The following is a 27,342-nucleotide window of genomic DNA, read 5'->3' on the forward strand; positions in this document are numbered from 1 at the left end:
CCATACCTTCACCAATACTTGTTATTTCTTATCAAGTACTCTTGAACGTAGAGAGTTTGATATTTTAAGTAAAAACATTTTTTATTAGTAATTTTCTCAGACTTTCAACTGGCCTAATATATTCAATAGATCTTAGTAACTACTGAGCATCTACTCTACAGTGTGGCAGCTCACACACCGAGCAGGACACAAGTCCCTACCCTCAAGGAACCAACAGTACAAAACATATGCCTTACAGAGAAAGGCAGATACCATATATTTTCACTCATATGTAGATCCTGAGAAACTTAACAGAAGATCATGGGGGAGGGAAAGGGGGAAAAAAAGAGAAGGAGGAAGGCAAACCATAAGAGACTCTTAAATACTTAAATACTGAGAACAAACAGAGGTTGATGGGGGTTGAGGGAGAGGGGAAAGTGGGTGATGGGCTTTGTGGAGGGCACCTGTTGGGATGAGCACTGGATGTTGTATGGAAACCAACTTGACAATAAATTATATTTAATAAAAAAATAATAAAAAAAAGAAAACATGTCTTAATAAGTAGAACTTAAAGTGTGGGATGCCAATTTTTATTCATTCTGCACTAATATGTTAACATGCTTTATCTCTCATGATACCTAATTCACTTGGGTTCAGAACAAGTGAAACTACAACCCATCTTCCTAGTCCTAAGCTTTAGGCTAGGTTTGGGATGAATTTCACCAAAAAGAAAACATGGGGGTTGGGGTTCCTGGCTAACTCGGTTGTTGGGAGTATGTGACTGGATCTCAGAGTCATGGGTTCAAGCCCCACGTTGGGAGTAGAGATAACTTAAAATAAATAAATAAATAAATAAATAAATAAATAAATAAATAAATAAATAAATAAATAAATAAATAAATAAATAAATAAATAAATAAATAGGTTATGATGCTTATTCTTTATAAACTCAGGAGTATCAGGCAAGAGATCATTCATATATCATGATGTTGGCTTAATGTTGGCTTTTATGTCATGATGGGAGCTATTTACATGGCTGTTGTGTTTCCTCTACAACATAAACAAAAACTATAAAACGTTATGCTTCCTGGGGAGACTGGGTGTGGTTCAGTTGGTTAAGCGTCTGACTCTTGATTTTGGCTCAGATCATGATCGTGCAGTCGGGAGATCAAGCCCCACGTCAGGCTCTATACTGTTGATGCATAACCTGCTTGGGATTCTCTCTCTCTCTGCCCCTCCTCTGCTTGCATGCATACATGCTCTCTCTCAAAATAAATAAATAAACTTAAAGTAATGCATCCTTAGTAAGCCAGGTACAGAATGGCTGATGACTGAAACTGATTATGGTGTTTTGGGGTAAACAGCTGTAGGACTATCACAAAAACAAACCAAAAAAAAGTCCTTTTTAAAATTTTTGTGTAAAAATGTTTATTTTGCAAATATACACACTTTAGTAAAAAGAATATAAAGACAATATGACCATCATCAAATTTTAGTAATTAAGAAAGACATTTTTTATCTATATCTTCACCAACTCTCTGCCTCTCCCCAATGAATTTGAAGCAAATTCTCCAAATCATATCATGTCCTCCTAAAATATTTCAATATGTTTATCTAGAGACCTTCTAAAACACATAAACATGATACCATTATTACATTTTTAAAAGAAATAATTCCTGGGGCACCTGTGTGGCTCAGTTGGTTGAGTGTCCGACTCTGTTTCAGCTCAGGTCATGATCTTATTAACGTTTGGTGAATTCGAGCCCCACATCGGGCTCTAAGCTGATAGTACGGACCCGCTTGGGTTTCTCTCTCTCTCTCTCTCTCTGTCCCTCCCCCACTTGTGCTGTCTCTCTCTCAAAATAAGTAAATAAACTTAAAAAAATTTTTAAAGAAATAATTCATAAATATCATCCAGTATCCAGTGTTAATATTGCCCTAATTGTCCCATGATTGTAAAAAATTTCTTTAACTGTTTATGTCTGTTAATTGAAATAGAATTTCCTCCTCTTCTTTCTCCTTCTCCTCCTCCTCCTCCTACCCCTCCTCCTCCTCCTCCTCCTCCTCCTTCTTCTTCTTCTTCTTCTCCTTCTCCTTCTCCTTCTTCTTCTTCTCCTCCTCCTCCTCCCCCTCCTCCTTCTCTTTCTTCTTCTCCTCTTTCTCTTCCTCCTTCTTCTCCTTCCCCTTCTTCTTTTTTAAAGTAACCTCTGTGCCCAACATGGAGATTGGACTTATGACCCTGAGAGTTTCATGTTTGGGGCGCCTAGGTGGCTCGGTTGAGCATCCAACTTCGGCTCAGGTCAATGATCTTGCGGTTTGTGAGTTTGAGCCCCATGTCGAGCTCTATGCTGAGAGCTCAGAGCCTGGAGCCTGCTTCGGATTCTCTGTCTCCCTCTATGCCCCTCCCCTGCTCATGCTCTCTCTCAGTCTCTCAAAAAAAATAAATAAATGTTGAAAAATTAAAAAAAAAAGTTACATGTTCTACCCTCTGAGCTAGCCAAGTGCCCCTACTTTGTTTTTCTTCCTCAAAATTGTTTTGGCTATTTTGGCTTTTGTGTTTCCATACAGACTTTAGGGTAAGTCTGTCGATGTTAAATTCCTATAATTTTGTTATGGATTGTATTGTATCTATAGATCAATTTGGAGAGATGTGGCACCATAGCAATATTTTAATACATAACATGGTATATTTTTACATGTATTTAGGTCTTCCTTGATTTCTCTCAGCACTGTTTTATAATTTTCAATATATAGAACTTGCAGTTCTTTTGTTGAATTTATTCCTAGCCATTTTATTGTTTTTTATGATATTGTGAATGGTATTGCTTTCTTTATTTCACTTAGTATTGTTTGTTGCTTGTATATACAAATACATTTTTGTCTATTGATCTTGTGTCTTGCAACCTTCCTAAACTCAGTTATTAGTTCTGGCAGTTTTTTGGGTAGCTTCCATAGGATTTTCTGCAAGCAAGATCGTATCATTTGTGAAAAAAGACAGTTCTTTTCTTCCAAACTATTCACTTTTAATTTTTTTTTATTGCTTACCTGGCTAAAACCTTCAATACACTGTTAAGTAGAAATAGTCTGAAAAGGGGCCCCTGGGTGGCTCAGTCAGTTAAGAGTCCAATTTCAGCTTAGGTCATGATCTTATGGTTCATGATTTCAAGACCTGTGTCGGGCTCTGGGCTGACAGCTCAGATCCTGGAGCCTGTTTCGGATTCTGTGTCTCCCTCTCTCTCTGCCCCACCTGCTCAATCTCTGTCTCTCTTTCAAAAATAAATAAACATTTTAAAAAAATTTATACAGGATCACTTCATATACTATTCTATTCTGTTCGTTACATGTGAATCAGGGGCCTAGCCCAGATTCAAGAGAAGGGGAATTTGATTCTACTATTGATGGGGCAATGGCAAAATTACTTTGTAGGACAGGGTGTGAGATGAGGGATATTATTGTGGCAGTCTTTGGAAAACAATTTTGCTACAGGTAAACAGGGGGGCCTGGGTGGCTCATTTGGTTGAGTGTCCAACGCTTGGTTTCAGTTCAGGTCATGATCTCACAGTTTGTGGTTTCAAGCCCCTAGCTAGGCTCTGTGCTGATAGCGCAGGGTCTGCTTGGGATTTTTTCTCTCCCTCTCTCTCTCTCTGCCTCTCCCCCACTCTCTCTCTCAAAATCAATAAATAAACTTAAAAAAGTCAACACTTGTTTGTTCATGGGGGGGCGGAGAGAGAGAGAGAGAGAGAGAGAGAGAGAGAGAGAGAGAGAGAGAGAGATGTGCTTTTATGACTCATCAGATTAAAAAAAAATTAGGCAAACCTATCAGGAGGGACAAACTAAACACCAGGCATGCAGGTGTGTAGTTATGCATTAACAATTTCAGTTATTATCAAATTATCATTCATACGAATGAACAATCCCAGGCCGAATGGTGTTCCTTTCAGCCAGAGGAAGAGGATGATGTCAACTCATCTCTCCTCAGAAATGGAAGTAAAATCGAGCTTTCAAGACCAATGTGAATGCAACTTTCTTGCTGACAATAAGTGCAAGTGCCACCTGGTGGTGAGACAGCCAAATGTGCCTTCTATCCTGTTGACAGTATTTACTGTGTTGTCATTAGGATGTACGTAAAGTATTTAATGGAAGACAACAGTTCATCTGCAAGTGTACCTGTCCAAACAAACAGCCAAAGCACAAACACAGGAAGGGAGAGGACATAATAAAAAGGGAGTAGTAAACACAGGACATCCACTTTGGGGCATCAAGACAAATCAAATCACTCTCCTTTTTATTATTAATCCTCTGTCCTGTTGACTTTTATGCATCTTCAAATTAGGTATGAAGGCTAGGAGAGAGGATAATCTAAAGGAAAGGTTTGGGGTGCCTGGCTGGCTCAGTCGGTAGAGCACGTGACTCTTGGATCTCTGGGTGGTGTGTTTAAGCCCCATATTGGGCCTAGAGCTTACTTAAAAAACAAACACAAACAAACAAACAAAACCCCAGAAAGGTTTGCTATTACATACAAGGCAAAGGAGGTAGTTTAGCCAAATGATGACTATAGTGATCAGCTTTAGAACTGCTGGCTCTTTCCTCCATGTTGTCCATTGTCTCAGATCCTCCTGGACCCACAGGCACTTGAGAACTTACTACAGCAAAACCCTGGTGGCCTATTTAGAAAGTAAGAATAATCATTCGGTCAGATTGATGATGCATCTTTCTAGTTTAACAATCTTTGAAGGGAACAAGGGGACGATAGTTATTACACTAGAACTGTATGATCCAAATAATAATGGCTACCAGTCTGATGTGGTTACTGTGCACCAGGCACTATGCTCATCACTTTACATCTCATTTAATCTACATAACCCTATATGATTTCATCCTGTTTTACAGATGAAGAAACTGAATTTTTTTTTCCTCCAAATATTTTTTTATTTTGAGAGAGAGAGAGAGAGAGAGAGAGAGAGAGAGAGAGAGAAATGAGAATGAGCAGGGGAGGGGCAGACAGAGAGGGAGACAGAATCCCAAGCAGGCTCTGCACTGTCAGCACAGAGCCCATTGTAGGGTTTGAAGTCACCAACGGAGAGATCATGACCTGAGCCAAAGTCGGATACTCAACCAAATGAGCCCAGGAGGAAGCTAAACTTTAAGAAAAGTAAGGTAACTTGCTGATGACCCACACAGTGTTACAGATGTTGGAGTTGGGATTCACCATAAGGCTTAAAAAGCCTAGGTTTCTCTCAGCGTTGCCTCATCTACCACTGGTTTCACGTTAAGATCTTTGAAATCTATTTCTGTTTTCAACCTCTTAACATCAGTTTCAAAGCTGCACTCTACACTAATGCAGCACTGCTGTCCGCTCAAAGCTTGCTTTATTGATTTTAGGAGGCTCTAGCTCCTAATTGCTGACAAGGAGAGCCATTCTTTCCAACTCCTCTGGGTATTGTCTCTTAGCTCCCCTGCTCCTCCTGCCCCTGCCTAGCTCTGGAATGCGGAACCCTGTCCCTTTATTGCACACTTCCCGTCGCCAACAAGGCCTTCTTCCTTCTGGACCTCTCTGGCTGTAGGCTAGAGGTGGCCCAACGTCTTCTAGGATCCAGCCTTGGGGGGTAGATTAGGGAGGGGGAAGACTGCCCTGCAGGTGGGTTAGTTAAAACCAACCCCGAAACAAAATCTTCCCGCTGCCCCAGAGTTCGCAGGACGTATGGTTAGGGTTACCAGATGTAGCAAATAAAATTACAGGACGCAGTTACATTTGAGAATAGGAAGTAAAAAACTATTCGTTGTTTCTGTGAAATTCAGATTTAACTGGGTATCCTGTATTTTACCTGGCAACTGTAGATAGGGTAGCAGGGGTAAAGCAGGAGATTCGGGGCATTGAAAGGAGGAGGCTTCTGGGCCTTTTTAGGGAATGCAGAGCCACTCGGGCGTATTGTGTGCTGCTGGCGGCCAGATTGGCTCGCGCGCGTACCGAGAGGGCCGCGGCCTTCTGTTGGAATCCCGTCTAAGACTTGGGGATCAGGAAAGTTCGAAGAGACCCGACATGTCCGGCTCTTGAACAGCCGCAGGTCCCACCGCACAGGCCCCGAACTACAAGCCACAGGCAGGCCGCCCGACCTCAAGATGGCGCCCGCGACGACTGCCAGCTGCCAAGATGGCGGCACGGAATCGCGCTCGCGCTCGCGCTCCCGACTCCCCTCCCCCAGGCCTCTTGGGGGTTGGGAGCGCAACGCGCGTAGCGGTGCGCGGGTTGCCCTGCGTCCTGGGTGGTGGTCCCGCCAGCCGCCGGCCCCGCGCCATGCGTCTCTTCGGCTGGTGGCAGCTCCTGCTTTGGGTGCTGGGGCCTCCTGCCTGCGGCCTGGAGGGTGAGTGCGTGCTGGGGCCGTGGCCGGGGGCGGCAGGCGGCTGCGGGTGAAGTGACCGGGCGCGGTGGAGGTCTGTCGAAGTGACGCTCTTAAACCTGCGCGGGGGCCCGCGGCGCGCCCCTCGGCCCTAACTGGGGCGGCCGGCGCGCCCACTCCCGCATCGTCGTGACCTTTCACGCCGGTGGTCTGTTCTCTGGGTCAGGGGTGGCGAGGACCCTGTTCCGGCTCCCGCAGCAGCAGGCGTCAGTCAGCCAGGAGTGACCCTGTATTAGCGTTTACTGAGCCTTAGCTTTTATTATGAATGATAAAAATCATAACGAATAGCCGCCATTTATGGTGCCCTTCCTAGGAGGCGGAACAGTGCCTTGTCTCAGGGTAGTCCTCTCAGCTACCCTAGGAGATAGGCTGCAAGAGTATCTCCGTGTTACAGGTGGAGACGCCTGAGTTGGAGGTTCGGGTAATGGCAGAGGTTGTCTATTTACCTGCAGAGCCCACGCTTTCCTTTGCATCCTGATGGATCGCTTTTTTGTTTGTTTTTTAATTGAAAACTTTTTTTAATGTTTGTTTATTTTGAGGGGGGGGGCAAGCAGAGGAGAGGGAGAGAGAATCCCAAGCAGGCTTTGTGCTGTCATTGAGGAGCCCTACCTGGGGCTAGATCTCACAAACCGCAAAATCATGACCTGAGCTGAGGTCCAGAGTGGTGTGCTTAACCCTTCGAGCCATCCAGGTGTCTCTGGATCACTCTTCTAAGAAGGTGGCTCTTGCTCAAGTGGCTGTATGAAGGACAGATGAGAAAAATACAGGAGACTCCCAGGGTAACCCACTGCTTGCGGTGGCATGCTCTCAGGGCATTCTCAGGTTGGGAGGCAGCCACCTCGGAGGCATGGCTGGGGCCAGGAGTGGGGTCTTAACCCTCAGGGCTGCCTCACACCGCTCCTCAGTTCTATTAAAGTCCAGACCCTTTGACCTTGCCTGTAATTCACTACAGGAGTAGGCAGGTCTTTCCTTTCCCCTGGGGTGGGGGTGTCCTGGAAGGAGGCAGGGTAGCTGGGTATCAGGGAGAAGAGTGAATAGTAACACAAATGTTATTAATGAAAGCCCTGGTTATGTGGCAGGTGCTGTGCTTAGTGCTTCATGAGTATCATCTTACTGAATTTTCAAATGCTTATGAAGCAATTGTTGCTGTGGTCCCCATTTGACAGATCAGGAAACTGAGACTCGGCATCAGTAAGTCTTTTGCCAAGGTCTCCAACATCCGGAAGTTGAAGAACTATGTTTCAAGCCCATGTCTGCCTACCTCATGATCACACCTCTGTACTACACCTCCCTGTCCCTGCACTTAACCACCAGCTTCAGAGAGGGGACAGCATGTGTTGGATAACTTTTGTTTGTTTCTCAGATCATTCTCTAGACTTCTCTACCCTGTGCTGTGCCTGAGTGGCTGTCCTGTATGGCATAATAACTGGCTCTCTTGCCTCCTGCCCCTCTGTGGGTTGGAATGAGGGGAGAGTGAGGTCAGGATATTGATTCTCTCAGCTCCCTCCCCCAGGGATTATCACGGCTTGGCTTTGTCCGTCCATGGAAAGTCATAGCTTCTAGAAGGCTAAGCTCACTGTTTCAAGGTTCTGTGACTGTTTCTGTTTCTGAACTCTTAGAGTCTGTGGGTGGTAACTTGCTCCCTCTCTGCTTTACTGGCCTTGGAGTTCCTTACCATTGCTCTTCGTTTCTTCACAGCCAGCCCATACGTTGGTGGTGCCTTTACTGATTTCAGCTTGCCCAAGTTGAGTGTGCTGTCTGCACAGGGGACTTAGTGTTAAAGTCAGTGGGAGCCCACTTGGCAGTCTGGGTCATGTGCATGCAGACCTGAAGAAACACTAGCCTTAAGGTGGGCCATTGGTCATCATGGCCAGGCCATGAATGGGGTGAGGACAGACGGACTTTCACCAGCTGTGTCCTTTTTAGGGGGCTGAAAATCCAAGGCTTTTTTGTCTTAGTGGACACCACTGGCAGATTAGCACCTAGAGGTAGCAGTGCTATCCAGGTGTCAAAGCACAGGAATGAACTCCTGGCTTCAGCACCCCATGCCTGTCTTCACTAAGCAGTCAACTAGCAGATTTTTCCTGAGCACCCATCCTATGTCATATACTCTGCTGGGCATTTGAGGTACAGTGGTGAGCCAGATGGAGAAACAGGACTGCCCTCTTGTATGATGGGGAAGGCAGGCATGAAATGACTACAAAGAAGTAAATTTCAAGAGTGGAAAATGCTAAATCCTTCAGGGAGAATCCCATGGCATTATTGGGTGGATTGGATGCAATGGTAGACACCTCTGGTCTGGGTCTGGGAGGATGAAGTTCACCTTAAAGTGGTGAAGTAAGTGGTAAGATCTGAAAGATGAGGGTTGCTTGGGTGGCTCAGTCAGTTAAGTGTCCTCTTAATTTCAGCTCAGGTCATAATCTTGCAGTTTTGTGGGTTCAAGGCCTACCTCAGGCTCTGGGAGCCTGCTTGGGATTCCCCTTCTCTCTCTGCCCCTCCCTCACTTGTGCTCTCTCTGTCTCTCTCAAAATAAACAATAAATTTAAAAACAGAAAGAAAACCCTCAAAGATGAGTCGGATTAGCCAGAAGGAGAGAGAGTAGAGGGCTTTCCTGGCAGGGAAACAGCCCTTGGGACAAGTAGGTGGAGGAGATCATGAGTGTGCAGGGAACAGAAATGTCTGGTGATGCCTGTTGAGAGTGTGGACAGTGGCCACTTCACGTGGTGCCTGGGTATCACTGCTATGGACTGTAGACTCATTCACAGGCAAGGGGAAGCCACTGAAAGGGTTTTAGTGACATGATCAGACTTGCCTTTAGCTTTCAGTTCCTCTTGTGTTGCTGTGAGGAACAGGGTCTGGAGAGGGAAGAGAGGGTCAACCATGGAGCCCAATTGGGTACTACAGCAATTGTCCAGGTAACAAATGGCGGTGGCCTGGACTGAAGGGCGTGAGTGGGGATGGGAGAACTCTAGAATGTAGTTAGCAGAGGAATTCATAGAACTTAGTTATAGTGCCTTTCCATCTCTTTGAATCGTAAACCTCAGTCATCATCATCACTACAGGCCTTGAACCCACAAAACTGCGGGTGATGATCATCATTTATGGAGTGCTTACCACATGCATGGGACTACATACATCTTTTTTCGTTTAATCTGCACAGGAGCCCTGTGAATTTCTGTATTGTGGTATTTTCTCCATTTTTTAGATGAGCGCAGTATTTCCTATTGAAAGAATGGGTTGCTGGCCCTCGAACCCCTGGCTGTTTTTGGTCCTTTCCCATGTGGCTCCCTGCCTCAGAAACCATTGTGAAAAACCTGGGGCTGGTTCAGAGTCTTCTGAACAAAATTGGAAGGGTGTGAAGGATCTGACCTAGGTTATGGCTCCCTGGCAGCACTGGCGTGGTGCCCCTACCCTTATTCTCCAGACATCTTCCTTTCTGCCAGTAAGGTAGTAATTTTCACCGTTGCATCGCTCAAACTGTAATTGCCTTGTTGAGGTTAAGAAACAGTCTCTTTTAATTCTCTTTCCCTCTCTCTCTGTACCCCCCCCCCCATAAATAAATAAACTTAAAAGAAGCAGTCTCTTTTATTTTATTTATTTTTAATGTTTATTTATTTTTGAGAGAGAGAACAAGCAGGGAAGGGGCAGAGAGAGAAGATAGAGGATTGGAAGCAGGCTCTGTGCTGACACCAGAAAGCCCAATGTGGGGCTCGAACTCAAGAACCCTGAGATCATAACCTCAGCTGAAGTCAGATGCTCAACTGACTGAGCCACCCAGGTGCCCCTGTACCCCTCTATTTTTGTGTACCCTCCCCAGTTCTCCATGAATTGTGACGTTTTCCAGTCTAGCTGGTGGGAACAGGTGCTTTTCTCAACTCTGTGTGATCCTAATCCTTTTGAGTGTTTTTTTTCCCCCCAGCTTTGGGAGCTTACTCACATGCAGATGTTGACTGGTGTCCTTGAGGGGGTGCGGGGAGGGTCTCTCTCCAGGTCTTGAATCCTGTCTCTGCAGCTTGCCCATCTCCACTTATTCTGTCCCACAAACTCTTTCTTGGTCTCTCTGAACCCTCAGTACTTACTGTATCCTCAACTTGAGGAGTCTCCTGGACTGCCTGCTTTCCCCTCCTGAGCCATGGCAGGAACTCCCTCGGGCGGGCGGTAAGCTGGAGCATTTGTAGGGCTGTCCTCACCGATTTCTCTTCCTGTTTCTCAGTGATCCCTGTCCTTCGTTGCCTGCTAACTAGTCTCCTGAAACTGTTTCACATTTTTGGCCTTTTTTGGGAAACTGTTTCACATTTTTCAATATGGAGGGTAAATCTGGTCCCTTTTACCCCATCTTATCCAGAAACAGAATTCTCAGAGAATGTTTTTAAACTGGTGAATGAATCTGTAAATCTCTATGGGGATATTCTTGGAGAACTTTTACAAATGTGCATACTTTAGGAAGCTCCCAGACCCCCTCCCAACTTTGAAGCCAGTTGGTTAGTCACACTTTGGGGACATGCTTTTGGCATGGCAGAGCCCATTACCTGGCTGGTGGTTTCCCAGCCACATGATGAGTTTGTCTGAGTGTGGCTGGGCTCATTTGTTTCCTCTGGTCGGTGCCTGGCATAGAGTCTGGCAGCTCTTGTTGAGTTCATGGGAACTGGAAGGTGGGAGTCGTTGTTATAGAAGTGAGTGGAGATTGCTCAATGGATGTATAAGACTGCCCTAGACTTCCCTTACCTGAGCATTTTACCCACTCTCTGTCTAATGGCTCCAAAGTGAAAGGAAAGTCCTCCTTCCCCCCTGCTGCTGTCCCTGCACTGAGGAGCCCACCTCCTGGCACTCGTACAGGCAGTAGCCCAAGGGCAGCAGGCTCTGGCTGGAGAGTCCACCCCATGCAGTGTTCTCAGGCCTTGTGGCACAGCAACCCTGGAGGTATCATGTAGGGGAGGGGAGGGTAAGGCCCAATCTGGAGGAGCAGCCAGGACATTTAACTCCTTGACCTGGCTCTGCTACTTACTAGCTTGTGTGCATTTGGCCATTACACTACCTCTCTGTGCCTCAGCTTGGTCCACCTATTTGGTGGGGATGGTGACCCTTGTGCTGCCGGTCTCACAGAGCTTTTATAATGTGCGCAAAGATGCTTTGCTGTAGTGGAATTTTCTATAAAGGCATCATTATTTTGTCAGATAGTCTCATCAAACAAATGAAATTGTTAGTGTTTGTGTTGTATTTTCCTTATTGGATGTCTGCCCTGGAATGTTTTTGCTTATAATCCATAAAGCAGGTTTCAGGTTTTGCATGAAGCTGTGTATTTATTTGTCCACTTTATATTTGGCATTGATTAGTACCTTCATGATCTGGAGACTAGGGGTGGTCCTCTGATAGTTTCATGGACAGGTTACCGTTTTTCCCTATAGGGGAGCGTTTCTTATTTCAGGAGAACTGTAAATCTTTGGGGTTCATGTGCTCTGAAGTGACATGACTGTGAACATGCTGGCACGTTTTAGTTGCAGAGGAACACAGTCACTTGCCGTCGGAGGAACAGTCTGCGCCGGCTCTGCAGGCAGGGGCCCTGTCGGTGGCTGAGGAGCAGCCCTCCCGCGGCCAGGCGGGACAGGACAGATCAGCCGGAGATGCGAGTGCAGTGCTGGGGCTGGACACGGGTGGTGACCACGTGGTGATGCTGTCCGTGATCCCTGGGGAGGCTGAGGCTGAGGCCAGGCTGGGCCGTGAGCTGAGCAGCGGCACCTGCGGGGCCGGAGGGGAGGAGGACTCACGCTGCAGTCTCCGAGAGCATCTGTTCTCTCTGGATGGCGCCGGGGCGAGCTTCCCGGACCGAGAAGAGGAGTATTACCCGGAGCCCGAAGTGGCTGACACGGATCCAGCCCCGCCCGAGGACTCCAATAACACTGAGAGTCTGAAATCCCCCAAGGTGAACTGTGAGGAGAGAAATGTGACTGGATTGGAGAACTCCACTCTGAAAATTTTAAATATGTCACAGGTAAGAAAGAATGGTTTAGCACTTTTCATCTTTTCAGTATGTGGGTTTTATGACTTAATATTCTCAACCTTCAAATGGAGGGTCACAGTCTTTATCCTTTTGTAAGCGGGGCTGCATCAGTGAAAATTGACTTGCGTCTCTGATGTTTGTAGGGACAGGAAGAGATATGACTAGTGTTGATTATGCTTTTTAGGTGGCTTAAGCCTAGTCACCTTGGGGTGCCCTCACCACCAAGCCTCATGATGAAAATCCCAGTGCACAGATAGGCACTTGGCATCAAAATCCTAGCAGTTTTCTTCTTCCCTGAGGTCTTTGTTAGAGGCAACTTAAAAATACCTGAACTACTGAAATTGTGATTTAGCATTGTTTAGACCAGTGATACTCCTGGGAGGCATGTTCTAGTAATGAAAAGTTTCTTTCCTCCAAAGAATATGACTCCAGTATTTACTCCAGAGTGAGAGCTGAGACCATTGTCCCCATCCCAGCCACGCATTTCCAGCCTGTTGCATAAAGGATGATTCCAAAGAGAACACTGGGATAACGACTGACTGTTTCTGTAAGATTGTTAAGCCAGATAGCAGGATGTGTTCAGTCTGCTTATGTAAGAGAAGAAATCCTAGCTCTGCAAGGTGTGGCTGCTTATTTTAGATGAGGATGTGTAGTACATTGAGCATCCGTAGCCCCTCCCAAGTGCAGGGGTCAGCCCTGGCCTCACTGCCTCCCCTGAGTGCTCTGTGGGACTGATTCTTGGCACACACATGGCCAGGAGAGTGCACTTTCAGCAGTCTGAGTGAGGGTGGTAGCAGGGATGGTGCACCCTTAAATTGAACTAGCCTTTGGCCAGCCAAATACATTCATCTGACTGCTTAGTACAGACTTTGATCTGCTGAGATGATGGTGGAGATGACAGTGCTTTAATCGTGCCATTAGATTGTGTGTGAGGCACAGGTCAGAGGCTGGGACAGTAGCCTGTGTCCTGTGACTACTTAGTATTTGAATTGTTGAATTATGAAAAATAATATTGCTCTCTAGTAGTATCAAGAAAGCTTACAGGAAAGTTTATGATTTGTCGTTTCATAATACTTTTCTACTGTTTCATGGATTCATATGGTTCAAAACCCAAAAGGTTCTTTTAAATTTTTTTTCTTTTTTTTATTATTTAAAAACATTTTTTTGGGGCGCCTGGGTGGCTCAGTCAGTTAAGCGTCCGACTTCAGCTCAGGTCACGATCTCACGGTCCGTGAGTTCGAGCCCCGCGTCGGGCTCTGGGCTGATGGCCCAGAGCCTGGAGCCTGCTTCCGATTCTGTGTCTCCCTCTCTCTCTGCCCCTCTCCCGTTCATGCTCTGTCTCTCTCTCTCTGTCTCAAAAATAAATAAACGCTAAAAACATTTTTTTTAATGTTTATTTTTGACAGCGCACGCGCGCGCACGAGAGAGAGACAGACAGACAGAGCGTGATTGGGGGAGGGGCAGAGAGAGAGGGAGACACAGAATTCGAAGCAGGCTCCAGGCTCCGAGCTGTCAGCACAGAGCCCGACATGGGGCTTGAACTCATGGACTGCGAGATCATGACCTGAGCTGAAGTCGGACACTCAACCAACTGAGCCACCCAGGCGCCCCTTTAAAATTTTTTTTTTTTTAACATTTAATTCATTTTTGAGAGAGAGAGAGAGAGAGAAACAGAGCTTGAATGGGGGAGAGGCAGAGAGAGAGAAGGAGACAGAATCTGAAGCAGGCTTCAGGCTCTGAGCTGTCAGCACAGAGCCCCTTGTGATGCTTGAACTCACAGACCACAAGATCATGACCTGAGCTGAAGTCGGACACTTAACTGACTGAGCCACCCAGGCGCCCCTAAAATCCAAAAGGTTCTTAAGGGGATGCCCTACATCTCCCTTGGGCTGGTGTCCCTCCTCCTCGCCTTGGAAGCAGCGGTGTTTACAGTTTCTCGGGCATCTGTCCGGAAAAAGGTACGTGCACATTTACTGCTGACTTTGACACTTGTTCCTTTTACCACAGGACCTCATGGATTTTCTAAACCCAAACGGTAGTGACTGCACCCTAGTCCTGTTTTACACCCCGTGGTGCCGATTTTCTGCCAGTTTGGCCCCTCATTTTAATTCTCTGCCCCGGGCATTTCCAGCTCTTCATTTTTTGGCACTGGATGCATCTCAGCACAGTAGGTATGTTCCCTCAATAGAGTTTACGTGTCATCCTTCCAGATGAGGGTTGCGGTTATTTGGAGGTCATCATCGGTTCAGTTAGAGGCAGAGCAGGTAGGTGTGGAGTAGCGGGGGGGGGGGGGGGGGGGGTCGGGGGATAGAGAGGGTGAGTGGTAAGGATTGTCAGACTTCTCAGGGAGCTGATGCCTCCCTCTCTGGAGGCCCGTTAAGAGGAGGGATTGTTCTCTGCATGGTGGAATTTAAAGGTTGCTCCGTCTGATGGCAGTGGAGGGGCCAGAGGATTATTTAGGGTTTTGGCCAGACTGAATTAGCAAAATTAGTGTCACAAGTGTGACCTTCCTGAGACTCAACCCCAGTTTAGGTTTCCACTCCTAATAGCCCAACTCAGCATCCATTTCTGTGTCGGCTAAGGATTTATTTCTTAACTTCTGTTATTTCTTTCCTTTCTTTTCCTCCCCCATTCTTCTTTCCTTTCTCTCTTTTTTTTTAAATGTTTATTCATTAAAAAAATTTTTTTCCTTATTTTTAAATTTTTTTAAATTTACATCTAAGTGAGTTGGCATATAGTGCAACAATGATTTCAGGAGTAGATTCCTTTAATTCCCCTTACCTATTTAGCCTATCCCCCCCTCCCACAACCCCTCTAGCACCCCCTCTGTTTGTTCTCCATATTTAAGAGTCTCTTATGTTTTGTCCCCCTCCATGTTTTTATATTATTTTTGCTTCCCTTCCCTTGTGTTCATCTGTTCTGTGTCTTAAAGTCCTCATATGAGTTAAGTCATATGATATTTGTTCTTTCCTCTTGTTTACACTTATTCGTGCATGCATGTTTCTTAGTGGACAGTCAATAAATTAATACAAAGAATTAATTTAGCCCTTTAAAATGAAATTTACTTTTGTTATATATTGTTCCGTGGGCTTTGTCTTTTTTAGATGTTCAGTGAGGTAAGTTATAAAGAACTACTTTGTTCTGATGTTATGTGTTTCCCCCAAGTGCTGTGACTGTGCATGGATTGTCAAGTGTGCCCCACCTCCTCAAAATCATATGCCCTTTAGCAGATCACAGGAGATTGTGTGTGAGTCAGTTTGGAAAGTCTGGAACATGGTCAAGTTGGTAAAAATGAAGTTGAGTAAAACTTTTTGAGTAAAAATTAAAAAAAAAATTTTTTTTTAATGTTTATTTTTGAGAGAGAGAGAGAGAGAGAGAGAGAGACAGAGAGAGAGACAGAGACAGAGTGCGAGCAGGTGCAGGACAGAGAGAGAGGGAGACAGAATCTTAAGCAGGCTCCAGGCTCCGAGCTGTCAGCACAGAGCCCGACACAGGGCTTAAACTCAGGAACAGTGAGATCATGACCTGAGCTGAAGTCAGATGCCTAACCGAGTGAGTGACCCACGCGCCCCTTGAATGAAAATTTTGAGTAAAAATTTGCGCTCCACTGAGCTTCAGGGAGGGTAATGTAACTGCCAATGTTTTGCACAAATTGTTTAGGAAGAAAGAAATTTCAGTGAGTTAGTGATCTCACAAGGGCTTCAGGGAAATATGAACATGGCCTGGCCCAAGGGGACAGACTGATGGGAAGGACAGTCTAGGTTAGTGTCAGACTTTGGGCCTTCCCCTGCCCACAAGCTGGCAGGGCTGGCTCCCATCAGCAGTTTAGTGCTCCGGGTTTCGGTCTCACCCGCCTACTCCCCATTCCCTGCCAGCTTTTATCTTCTGCTTTGTTCCTTCGTCTTCTTGCATCCTTCTCAGCGCCTGCAACAGCGCCTTAATCATGGAGACTAGGGCATACTTGTTATATGGCCTGGGACGTGTGTCTGCCTCATATGTTAATATTTAAGTTACAACAGGTTTACAAAAGAAGAAATCCTGATTACCCAATACTGTCATTTTACAAACAGGGGAAACTGAGGCTTCGAGGTTACACAGTCTGCCTAAAGTTCACACAGCTGGTTCAGTGGCGGAACGGAGGCTTCAACCTGAGCGTTTTGACTCCAGAGCATATACCACTACTCTGTATTATGTAAAGGTGAAATGGTACCACTCAGATCGTATTACATCCTGCCCCAATTGGGAACTTCCTGGTGTGTCTGCTAGATCATAGATTCCCTTGTGCAGACTTACCAAACTAATTGCTTACTATAAGTTGACTCTTGTATGAGGGATAGAGCTGGGCATTCTGGAGAGTTTGAAATTTCTTCCGTTAAGTAAATTGACACAGTGTGCTTTGTCCATGAATTAGGATTTTCTAGTCTGATCTCTTTTGGCAGTTAGCAATTTAAACAGTGGAATAACTAGGAGCATCTGGCTGGCTCCTAGTAAGAGCATGTGAGCATGTGACCTTTGATCTTGGGGTTGTGAGTTGGAGCCCAATGTTGGATGTAGAGTTTACTAGAAAAAGAAATACTGGAGGGGCAGCTGGGTGGCTCAGTCGGTTGAGTGTCTGACTCTTGATTTCACCTCAGGTCAGGATCTCATGGTTCGTGGGACCGACCCCTGCATCTGGCTCTGTGCTGACACTGTGGAGCCTGTTTGGGATTCTGTCTCTCCCACTCCCTCTGCCCCTCCTTTGCTCTCTCACTCTCTCATTCTCTCTCTCAAAATAAATCAATAAACTTTAAAAAAAAGTGGAATAACTGTGTTGAGGGTAGTTCCTTATTGTAATAGAAAGCAACTCAGCAGAACAGGAATGCCCCCAACCTCAACCCATAAGGAAAAAGGTCAGAAATAGCTGAAGCATATAGTTTGAATATCAGAAACCTTTACAGGTCACAGGAAGCTGATCCATTGTCATTCATTGCTCTCCGTTCTGATAAGGTAACTGTGTGAGAAAATCTGCTGTTAATTCAGGTTTTCTGACTGACTTCTTTCTCTCATAGTCTTTCTACCAGGTTTGGCACCGTAGCTGTTCCTAACATCTTGTTATTTCAAGGAGCTAAACCAATGGCTAGATTTAATCATACAGACCGAACATTGGAAACACTGAAAATCTTCATTTTTAACCAGACAGGTATGTAGAAATAATATGCTGTAGAAGGGATTTTATTTTAAACCTTCTTTTCTAATGAACTGTTGTGGTTCTGCTAACAGTCTCTCAATCAGGGGCATCCAGGTGGCTCAGTTGATTAAGCATCTGACTCTTGGTTTTGGCTCAGGTCATGATCTCACAATTCATGGGATCAAGTCCCTCGGCAACAGTACAGAGCCTGCTTGGGATTCTCTCTCTGCCCTCCCCTTCCTTCACCACTGCCCCTCCCCCCCCCCACCCCCCCCCCCCCCCATCTCCGCTGTTACATTCTCTCTCAAAATAAATAAATTAAAAAAAAAAGTCTCGAGGCACCTGGGCAGCTCAGTCAGTTAAGCATCTGACTTCAGCTCAGGTCAGTGGTTTCGAGCCCTGCATCGGGCTCTGTGCTGACAGCTCAGAGACTGTAGCCTGCTTCTGATTCTGTGTCTCCCGCTCTGTGTTCCTCCCCTCCTTGCACTCCCTCTGTCTCTCTCTCTCAAAAATAAATAAACATTAAAACAAATTAAAAAAAAAAATCTCAATCATTGTGGCAAGCTTAACATGAATAGGTAATTTTAATGAGTACTGATACCTTTTAAAAAACAGCTTTATTGATTTAGAATTCACATACCATACAACTGTAGATAACTTTTTACATACATTTTTCACTTAAGTATAATATTTACACAAAAATGTGCATCAGTCATTGGTGTTGTGAGTGATGAGTTTTCACAAAATGAATACCTTGGGTAACTGGGACTCAGATTTACAGAGGACATTACCAGCACCTGCCCCTCCCCAGCACTGCTGCTCCTGCCCACAAGGATAACCGCCATCATGACTCCTGACGCCGTGGACTAGTGTTACCTGTTTCTGAACTTTATATTAATGGAGACATACAGTATGGATTCTTTTTTTTTTGTTTGTTTTTAATGTTTATTTTTGGGAGTGAGTGAGTGAGCATGAATGTGGGAGGGGCAGAGAGAGAGGGAGACGGAGGATCTGAATGAGGCTCTGTGCACAGTCATTGCAGAGCCTGATGTAGGGCTTGAACTCATGAACTGTGAGATCGTGACCTGAGCTGAAGTTGGACGCTTAGCCGACTTAGCCACCCAGGTGCCCAGTATGGATTCTTTTGTGTCTGGTTTATTTCAGTCACCATTATGTTTGTGGGATTCATCGGCGTCACTGCACTGCAGGTGGTTGTATTTTCTTCCTTTGTGTTGCCATGTGGTGTTCCATTTATTCATCTATTTGCAGATGCTATTTTAATTCCTTAATATTTGCCAAAACATATGACCTTATTTTTTATTCTGTATAAGTCTGAACACTGTATAATAAGAAATTTTCTTCTTTGGAAACATTTGCTCCTTAGAAGCTTTAATGCCTTAATTAGGAGCATCCCACTTCTTCCTGAAGTAAATTCATTGGAAATAAAAATAAGTTATATCATGCCTTCCATATATATTAAGTTGCATCTAATTATATCTATACTAAAGAACCAAGAGCTCAGTTACCTCATAGGAGTAAGAGGCTTGTTATCAGATAGTTAGCTATTCAGGTCTTAAAGTACCAGAGCCCTGATTATCAATCAGATTGATAGGGAGAGAGGGAGCCATTTTGCTCAATGCTCTAAGAAAACCTAGAACACAAGTGAAATTGAGAGGTCACAGCATCTTTGGTAATCACTGATCTCAGTGGTGGGTAGTTCTAACAATTTTTTCAGTAAATTATTTAAAAGCTTTTTGAATTTGGGGCCCCTGGGTGGCTCAGTCAATTAAGCATCCAACTTTGGCTCAGGTCATGATCTCACGGCTTGTGGGCTCGAGCCCTGCATTGGGCTCTGTGCTGACTGCTCAGAGCCTGGAGCCTGCTTCAGATTCTGTGTCTCCTTCTCTCTGCCCCTCCCCCACTTGTGCTCTGTCTCTTTCAAAAATTAAAAAAAAGAAAATTAAAAAAAAACAACTTTTTGGATTTAGCATTCCTGAACCTGTGAAAACATTCTGTAGGTCCCTGAGAGTAGCTTTACCAGTTACTTGTTGAATTTTGGTCTCAAAAAAGAAAATACAGCTCTTAACAATGCACTAAGACCCTTCTGAGGAGTTCAGTCATTAGAGTGTTTAGGCTTTGAACTGCTGAATGGGTTCCTGTTTCTTTGATGTGGTGGGAGAAAGGCAAGGTACAAATTATACCAACAGGCAAATGAAACCCATCCCAGATATACTAGTGGTAGTGTTTATTTTAAGACTGCATATCTTTTTGCATGCCATGCAAAATACTTCAGAAAGATCTATAGCGGTGTGCTTTCTATCTGATTTGAAACAGCTGATTTCTCTTTCAGGTATAGAAGCCAAGAAAAATGTGGTGGTAACTCAAGCTGACCAAATAGGCCCTCTTCCCAGCACTTTGATAAAAAGTGTGGACTGGCTGCTTGTATTTTCCTTATTCTTTTTAATTAGTTTTATTATGTATGCTACCATTCGAACTGAGAGCATCCGGTGGCTCATTCCAGGACAAGAGCAGGAGCATGCGGAGTAGTGATGGACTAAAAGAAGTCGGATGAGGAATTTCAGAAATTAATGCTGCACTTTCATACATTTTCTCCAGCGAAGTGTCCTCTTACAACTTCAGGCAGATTAAAAGAATCATGCATTTGTTGAACTGTTAAATGTGTTAAAAATTATAAATTGTTTTAATTAATACTGCAATAAGCAAATGCAAAAATACTTGGTAGAGTTCACTATTGTTGTTTTTAATAATCCAATATTTTAAGAGAGTAATCCAGTTTGAAATGCAAAGCTGTGTTCAGGTGGTATGGTGAGTAGAATGACAGTACACGTTACAGTTTTAGAAAACTCTTGATTCCTTAAATAAATGTCTAAGAAGGTTGTTTTTCTTTTCATTTGCAATTTTGCTCTCAGTCTGTAATCAGGAAAGTGTTCTGTTAGGAAGAATAAGTAGAATCGGTAAGTGTGACCTTCTGAGTAACTGTTGGGAAAATGGAAGAGTCAATTGCTTTGGTGTTTGTGATCTCTCATTTCACCGAAAGAATATGAAGTGCTTTAAGCTGTTTCTGGATAAGGTAGATGTTAGGAGAAAGTAAATGTTGTTACCTAACTAAAGCTTATTTATTATCAGTTCTAGGCTAAAGCATAACTCAAATTTTAGTCACAATTCCCTAACCGGCATGCATTAACTGAACCTTAATATGTTTTTAGCACTGTGCTAGTTTCAGTGAGAGCCATAAGAAATATCTAACACTGTTCTTGCCCACAAGTTGATTCTATTCTAGTGTAGATCACATGTAGAAAAGAGAGAACATACAATTTATTCCAACGTTTTGGAAAGCTCCTTCTAAAAGATCCCTTAAATTCAGACATGACATCTAACTACAAAATGATAATTTTATACTGTTTACAGTGTTATAGAGTATTTCATTTTCTAATGCACCCTACATTCTATGGAAGTGGAACCGTAGTTGAGTCACCTTTCAGAATGTTACACTGGACAGGAGTTTATGTATAACTTTATATTGTGGACAGCTGTGGCTGGAGTGGTCACTCACAGGAGAGGACACTGGTTCAGAACAGTACCATTATGATTTTCATTTTACAAATAAACACACTGAGGCATAGAAAGAGATTGAGTAACTTGCCCAGGTTACACACATAGTAAGTTGTTGAACCTGAGATTTGAACCTTTACATATATGTGTATGTATACTTAAGAATTTAAGAAGAACTTCTAGTGATTCCATCTTTTATAACAACTAACACTCGAGTATTACTATGTGTGTTCCAGGTACTATTTTAAGTGCTTTACATACTCTGTTTTGTTTACTGGTATAGGAGCTCTAGGAGACTGACACTAGTATTACATTTCCTTATTTTACATAAGGGTAATAAATGAGGCCTCAAGTAACTTCTCTTGGTCAGGCAGCTTCCAGTGGTGGGACCCAGCTTCAAACCTAAGCATGCTGACTGGAGGAGCCTCTGGTGGGCTGGGACCTTGCCCTGCCTCTATGCCGTGGCCTGAGGGACCATCATAATACATTTCCCTCTCATTTTTCCCCTTTGCTTCCCATAGTTATAATTACAGTATAGCCATCACTTAGCACTTTGGTCTTTTTATTTTGTTTTGCTTAACAAATAAATATTTCACTGTTGCAAGTAGTTTTCCTAACCATGATTACTTAATAGGTCTTTGAGTAGATTCAGCATTACTTAACTTTTTTTTTTTTTAATGGTTGTGTATTGTCTCAATTCCTTAGGGGCACACTGCCAGATTGGAGATTATCAAAGATACAGGTATTTTCATACCTTTGAAATGTAAGGGGGCCCTACTCTAGTCTGGAGTTTGAGGAAAGGCTCTTAGGATGACTAAAAGATCCATGGCTTTGCTTCTAGTACTTAGCTGAGACAATCTTTCTGGGTTTGCCTTGAAGGGAAATTGGAGCAGGGCTGTTCCCTAGACAGGAGGTTCAAGCGTAGAGAGATCAGTTGGGAGGCAATGGTACTGAAGGAAAGGGAAGCAGAAGGCAGGAAGGAAGGTCCAAGAGTTACTAAACCACCCTAGCCAAACATAGTATCTGTCTAGCAGAACACAGTGCACTGGTACCCATGCCAGGGATGGGGAGGGCCGTGATTCAACTACATGGAAGACAGCAAAGATCATGCTAGTCACCAGGGACAGAAGTCCAAACACTTCTGCCTACTATGTAGTATCGGTTGCCAAGGAAAACACAACACAAGCACTGGATGAACAGCATTTTTACTCACAGAAGAGACACAGCCAAGATCAGCTCCAGTAGTGTGCCTTGGTCCTCCACAGCAGCCAAAGGCCTGAGTGCCACTCTAGTGCCTAAGCACAAGTCACCCCTACCCATGGAGTGTGAAATACTGAAACGGGGTGGGGGAGCATGCCCCAGGGATATCTGACTTAGTGCTTAATCTGAACAAAGGATTACATACTGAGTCTGGCACAGGGAAGGATATTCCCACATAAGGTGATAAGCCCAGAACAGGCTACATAGGCTCTTTAGGACTATTGGTAAGCAAGTATTCTAGGCCCAAGGCCTATTCTTATTTAGTTGAGTAGGGCTTAAAGGACTGTGAGGAGGAGACTGCCTTTCCCAAGAGTGTCCACTATACAGGAAGTGCTCAATTTTTGCTAAAGAACTTAAATCCTACTAATTGGAGACCTACACAAGAAGGCAGATTATTCACAGCCACTACTGGTAGACATCACTTCCTCTGGGTCCTACTGGCATTACTACTGCTGCTTTTCATAACTAGACCCGAGATGCCACAGTTTCCTACAGTGGATTTAGGGAAGGAAAATGATGAGGACTCTTGTTACCTCACACCTACCAGTTTCATTTTGCAGTTCTCACTTTAATAAGCAAATTTGTAGAATACAAACTTGTATTGTATTCCCCCAATTAGGTACTGGAAATAAAATGCAACTTTCAATTCCATCCCCAGTCTCTGCCCACCTGAGACATCAGGCAAAGGAATCCTGGGTGTCTTAGATGAATGTCTTGAGACCAGTGGTATTTGATCAGGGTCTGGAGATTCCTCCCTTGAGTTTTTGTCAAGTGGGCAAAAGCTAAAAAGGTGGGTTGTGGAAGAAGTCTTAATTTTAGCATATTTTAAGGCAAAAAGTCTTTTCCCCACAACTCCATATTGGGAACTATAACTGCTAGCGACTGCTAAGGTGAACTGATTGGACTCTCATATATTGCTAAATCCTATGCAAAACTGATTACTTTGCTTAAACTGGTAAAAAAAAGGTACAAGTGAATATACTAAAAACCAGTGAATTGTACGCTTTTAAAAGGTGAATTTTATGATACGTGCTATTACATTAAAAGAAAAAAAAAAAGGCAACTGGGGCGACTGGGTGGCTCAGTTGGGTAAGCGTCTGACTCTTGATTTAAGCTCAGGTCATCATCTCAGTTTGTGAATTTGAGCCCCGCATCGGGCTCTGCCAGTGCGGACCCTGCTTGGGATTCGCTGTCTCTCCCTCTCTCTGCCCCGCCCCCGTGTGCTGTCTCAAAATAAACAAACTTAAAAAGGCCATGAAAAAGGAATAAGAAAATATTAGCAAATACCTATGTAAAAGAATACCCCCCCCCCCAATAATAATTAGTAAATCTATCTACTACATACCTGGAGTGCCTACTATGAGCGATTTTTTAGAGAGCACTAAGAGCCAGGTTTCCAGATTGTCGTATGTGGGCCAGCAGAGAGGAGCCAGCGTGCCAAGGCCTCAGCAGCTAGGGAAAAAGACACAGCAGGGTTTACGTTCGCAGCCTCGGCTCCCTACCTTACAAGCCCCGTTCGGAACCACTATGGTTCCTGGCCCTCCGCGAGCAGCAAGTGGAGCGTTGCCCGAGCACCCACCCGCAGCTCATCGCCTCCTGTCCCCGCCCGCGACGTCCTGCCGCCGGCGCTGGCTCTTCGCCTCACCGCCCAGGAGGGAGCTCGGCACAGGCTGTCCGTGAGTGTGCGGCCAGCGGGGCGGACGCCGAAGAGCCGATCCGGAGGTCACACCTGAGCGCCCAATGCAACGCGGCGCGCAAGCTAGCCGGCCCACTCTGCCGCACGGGAGCGAAACGAATCCCGTGCAAGCACCAAGCGACGGGCGCGGAGCGGGACCTGAGAGCGCGAGGGCCTGCGGGGGCCTGCCGCACCGGCCGGTCGGCTGCCAGCGCCATCTGCGGCCTCGGAGCTCCCGGGGGCCTTCCGGGGCTGGCCGCGCGGGGCCCCGCGGGACGGCCTGACCGGAGGCTGAGGGCCCTCCGCACTGTCCTCGGCTCCCAGCCGGGCCCCGCGGACGCCAGCGGACGGCGCGCAGGCAGCGCGCCGGGCAGCCCTCGACCCGTGGCTATGGCGGCGGCGCGGGGGGCGCGGGGGCCGCTGCGACTCCTGTTCGCGATGCTGCGGGGCCGGGCGGTAGGCTTCTCGGCCAAGGTGAGTGCCGGGGCCCGCGGTGCGGGAGGCGGAGGGACGGGCCCGGGCCACCCCCTAAGGCCTCGGACCTTGATGGGGAGGCGTTCGGGTGCGGGGCACCATCGTCTCCTCCTGGCTTACAGATCCCGTTGTTGGCTACGAAAACTGCTGTCCGGAAAACAAAAACAAAACAAACAAAACAAACAAAACAAAAACCGAGGGCGAGTTTTGTTAAAGTACGAAAAGTAGTTGTAAAACTATGTGATGCTTAGAGTCACTTGAAATGACGAAAGACGCTGTGCCGCTAGATTGTGCGCTCGCTGAGAGCAGGAACTGGCTCCGGCAGGGCGCGCTCGCCGGAAACTCGCTGAGTTAACTCATTTGTTTGGGTGTGATGTTTTTGGAGGAATTATTAATAAATTATCTTTTTTTTTTGTCGTGACAAGTCTATTGCTCTTTCGTCTTCCGCGCGGCGTTCCGTCAGTTTTTTTGAGTTAGAAATTAATGTATTAGGGTAAATTAACTTGATGGCAAGTTTTAACACGCAGCACCACCTAGTGGGAGAATGTTGCATTAAATTTGCCATTTCATCTTCGCTTGCTTGTTAGAACCCTTTGGCAGTTTGAAGGTGTTTAAACAGAGAAATTTAAAATAGCTCGATGATAGAGGAAGATAAGCACTCTGTTTCCTGACCATTAAGGTGAGAAAACAAGTTGAGTGCTGACACCTAAGTGTGGGCTGAGGCTTACCTGTTCCCAAAGTGCTGATGATTAAAATTGTGGGGTTCAGAGGAATGAATAAACAGACATGATTTGAGTGGCTGCCGCGTGCTAGGCTCTATGCTGGGTGCCTTCACAATCAAGATTTCTTCCACTTAAGTCTTTAAAAAATGTCGACACGTAGATGTTGTAATACCCTCATCATAGACAGGAGGATACTAGTATTCAGAAAAGCTAAGTGATTTGTTCAGTATCTCCCAGCTGAACAAAGCTAGGCCTCGAATCCTATGTGTGTTCTCTCCCAAGTGTGTTCTCTCCAAATCCTATGCTTTTCCCTGTCCTTCTCCCCATCTCCTGCAGAAAAAAAGATTAAGTCCACCACAAAGGGTTCTCTAGAAGGTGTGTCTCCAGGGGGACCATCTGTGTTATAGATGAAGTGGTTCCATTTCACAGTCCTGGACATGTCCCTCTTCTTGCGCAGACACCTGTGGTGAGCGCAGAGTGCAAACCACCGACTTCACTGGAGATGTGCATGGCAGAGAATGTGGACAAAAACAGCTCAGCATGTTCCACTGACTTCAGGTGACTGCTGCATTACCTCCAGCATGGTTAATAGTTTTCTTTGCAGCTACTCAGTGTGGACACAGAAAATTTAATTTTTTTCCATTATGATCTGACTTGACAACATATTTAGGTGACTAATAAGACTTTTACATGATCTCCTATAGTGGGTCACTGTAAAACTAATAAATAGATGTTTTGGTTCTTAATAGTAAATGGATTTCATAATAAGTCTTTAAATGTTTGTATTTAATTAAGAGCTTAAAATTTTTTTCTCTTTTGTTAGTTGGGGGAAGGATAGCTGACCTAGCAAGGAAGAGAAACAAGAAAATTAGTTCATTAGCAACCGTTTTTTCTCTTCTTAGAATAAGTTACCTTTAAAAACATTTTTTAAATGTTTATTTATTTGAGAGAGAGAGAGAGAGACGAAGTATGAGTTGGGGAGGGGTAGAAAGAGAGGGAGACAGAATCTGAAGCAGGCTCCCGTCTCTGAGCTGTCAGCACAGAGCCTGACACAAAGCTTGAACTCATGATCTGTGAGATCGTGACCTGAGCCAAAGTCAGGTGATTAACCGACTGAGCCATCAGGCGCCCCTAGAATAAGTTACCTTAAAGTAAGTTTGTTTACTTTGCCATCTTAATCACATCAATGTCAGTGATAAAAAATTTCAGGATTTCTGAAAGTGGGCTCAACTCAGCCCCCAATTGCCATTTGATGAGGAGTCCTTGTATTAGTTTTGTCTTTCTGGGTGACATTGCCTCTCTCACCTGAGCCATCAGTAGCCCTGCAGATAGGTAAGGTAGGAGGTATTGGTAGGCATTTATGGTGGAATGAGAAGTAAGGTCCTCTGACTTGCCACTAGAGTGTCCTTCTCTTCTTTCTCTGGCCATGATGTTTAGAGTTCTTTCAATGAAAAAACAGATAGCATGGGAAGTGTGAGCCTGTTAACCAACAGAACTCTGGTTCTGTGAATTTCATCACCAGGGTGAGTAGGACCAAACTGGACACTGCTCTGGCCAGACTGGAGGGATTTTTTATTGGTGCCCTGAAAAAACTCACTCTGCTTAGGCTAGGGCTTTTTACCTATAATCCAGAGGATCTATGGACTCCCAGAAGTTATTATCCAAAATCCTGTGTTAAGTGTGCATTTATTTTTTTCCCCTCTGGAGGTTAGTTTTTCATCAGATCTGAAAGGGGATAGTGACCCCAGAGAGCTAAGACCCATGTGAGTAAGCAGTGAAGGCTGCTACTAATGTGACATGGGACCATCCAAAAAGCAGTAGACCTGGAGTTTAGAGCCCTGAGTTCTAATTCTGGACCTGACAATGGACTTGCAGGGTTTTCTTGCATGGATGTGCTTACCGAGTTTCCCACATCCTCGAATGCTGGCCATCCGTAATGGTCATTGGTAAGACGACCAGTGGTTAATGGTTAATGGTTGTATCTGTAATAAACCAGAGACACAATTGTGAGGTTTGAGGCAACAAAAAGGTGTGGTGAGACAACATTCTATGGAGACAGCTGATTTTATATATAGTTAGCCCTGTTTTTGTCTATT

At 45.0% G+C, this 27,342-nt stretch overlaps 2 protein-coding genes and 2 long non-coding RNA genes across 7 annotated transcripts in view; 2 read left to right on the forward strand and 2 right to left on the reverse strand.

Moving 5' to 3' along the window:
• The first annotated feature begins 6,115 nt into the window (after nt 1-6,115).
• Nucleotides 6,116-20,440, forward strand: TXNDC15 (thioredoxin domain containing 15). Its single transcript, XM_003980886.6, has 5 exons — nt 6,116-6,341; nt 11,873-12,366; nt 14,383-14,546; nt 17,424-17,554; nt 19,893-20,440. The coding sequence occupies exons 1-5, from the start codon at nt 6,131-6,133 to the stop codon at nt 20,087-20,089; spliced, it is 1,197 nt and encodes a 398-aa protein (XP_003980935.5). The 5' UTR covers nt 6,116-6,130; the 3' UTR covers nt 20,090-20,440.
• Nucleotides 20,283-24,094, reverse strand: LOC105260556. Its single transcript, XR_890311.4, has 4 exons — nt 23,955-24,094; nt 23,721-23,827; nt 23,045-23,157; nt 20,283-20,492 (listed from the first exon to the last, which is right to left on the reverse strand). It is a non-coding gene; the product is annotated as an uncharacterized LOC105260556 (long non-coding RNA).
• Nucleotides 24,095-24,395: 301 nt separating this feature from the next.
• PCBD2 (pterin-4 alpha-carbinolamine dehydratase 2) overlaps nt 24,396-27,342 on the forward strand; it is a 78,400-nt gene continuing 75,453 nt past the window's right edge. For all 4 annotated transcript variants that reach the window (XM_023255388.2, XM_023255386.2, XM_045059113.1 and 1 more), the window contains exon 1: nt 24,396-24,524. In XM_023255388.2, coding sequence (XP_023111156.2) covers nt 24,441-24,524 — 84 coding nt within the window. In that variant the 5' untranslated portion in view covers nt 24,396-24,440. The remainder of the gene's footprint in view (nt 24,525-27,342) is intronic.
• Nucleotides 27,146-27,342, reverse strand: part of LOC123385882 — a 35,712-nt gene continuing 35,515 nt past the window's right edge. The window contains exon 3 of the long non-coding RNA XR_006599079.1: nt 27,146-27,228. This is a non-coding gene — a long non-coding RNA (uncharacterized LOC123385882). The remainder of the gene's footprint in view (nt 27,229-27,342) is intronic.

Source organism: Felis catus, chromosome A1 (assembly GCF_018350175.1).
Source record: "Felis catus isolate Fca126 chromosome A1, F.catus_Fca126_mat1.0, whole genome shotgun sequence".
NCBI lineage: Eukaryota > Metazoa > Chordata > Mammalia > Carnivora > Felidae > Felis > Felis catus.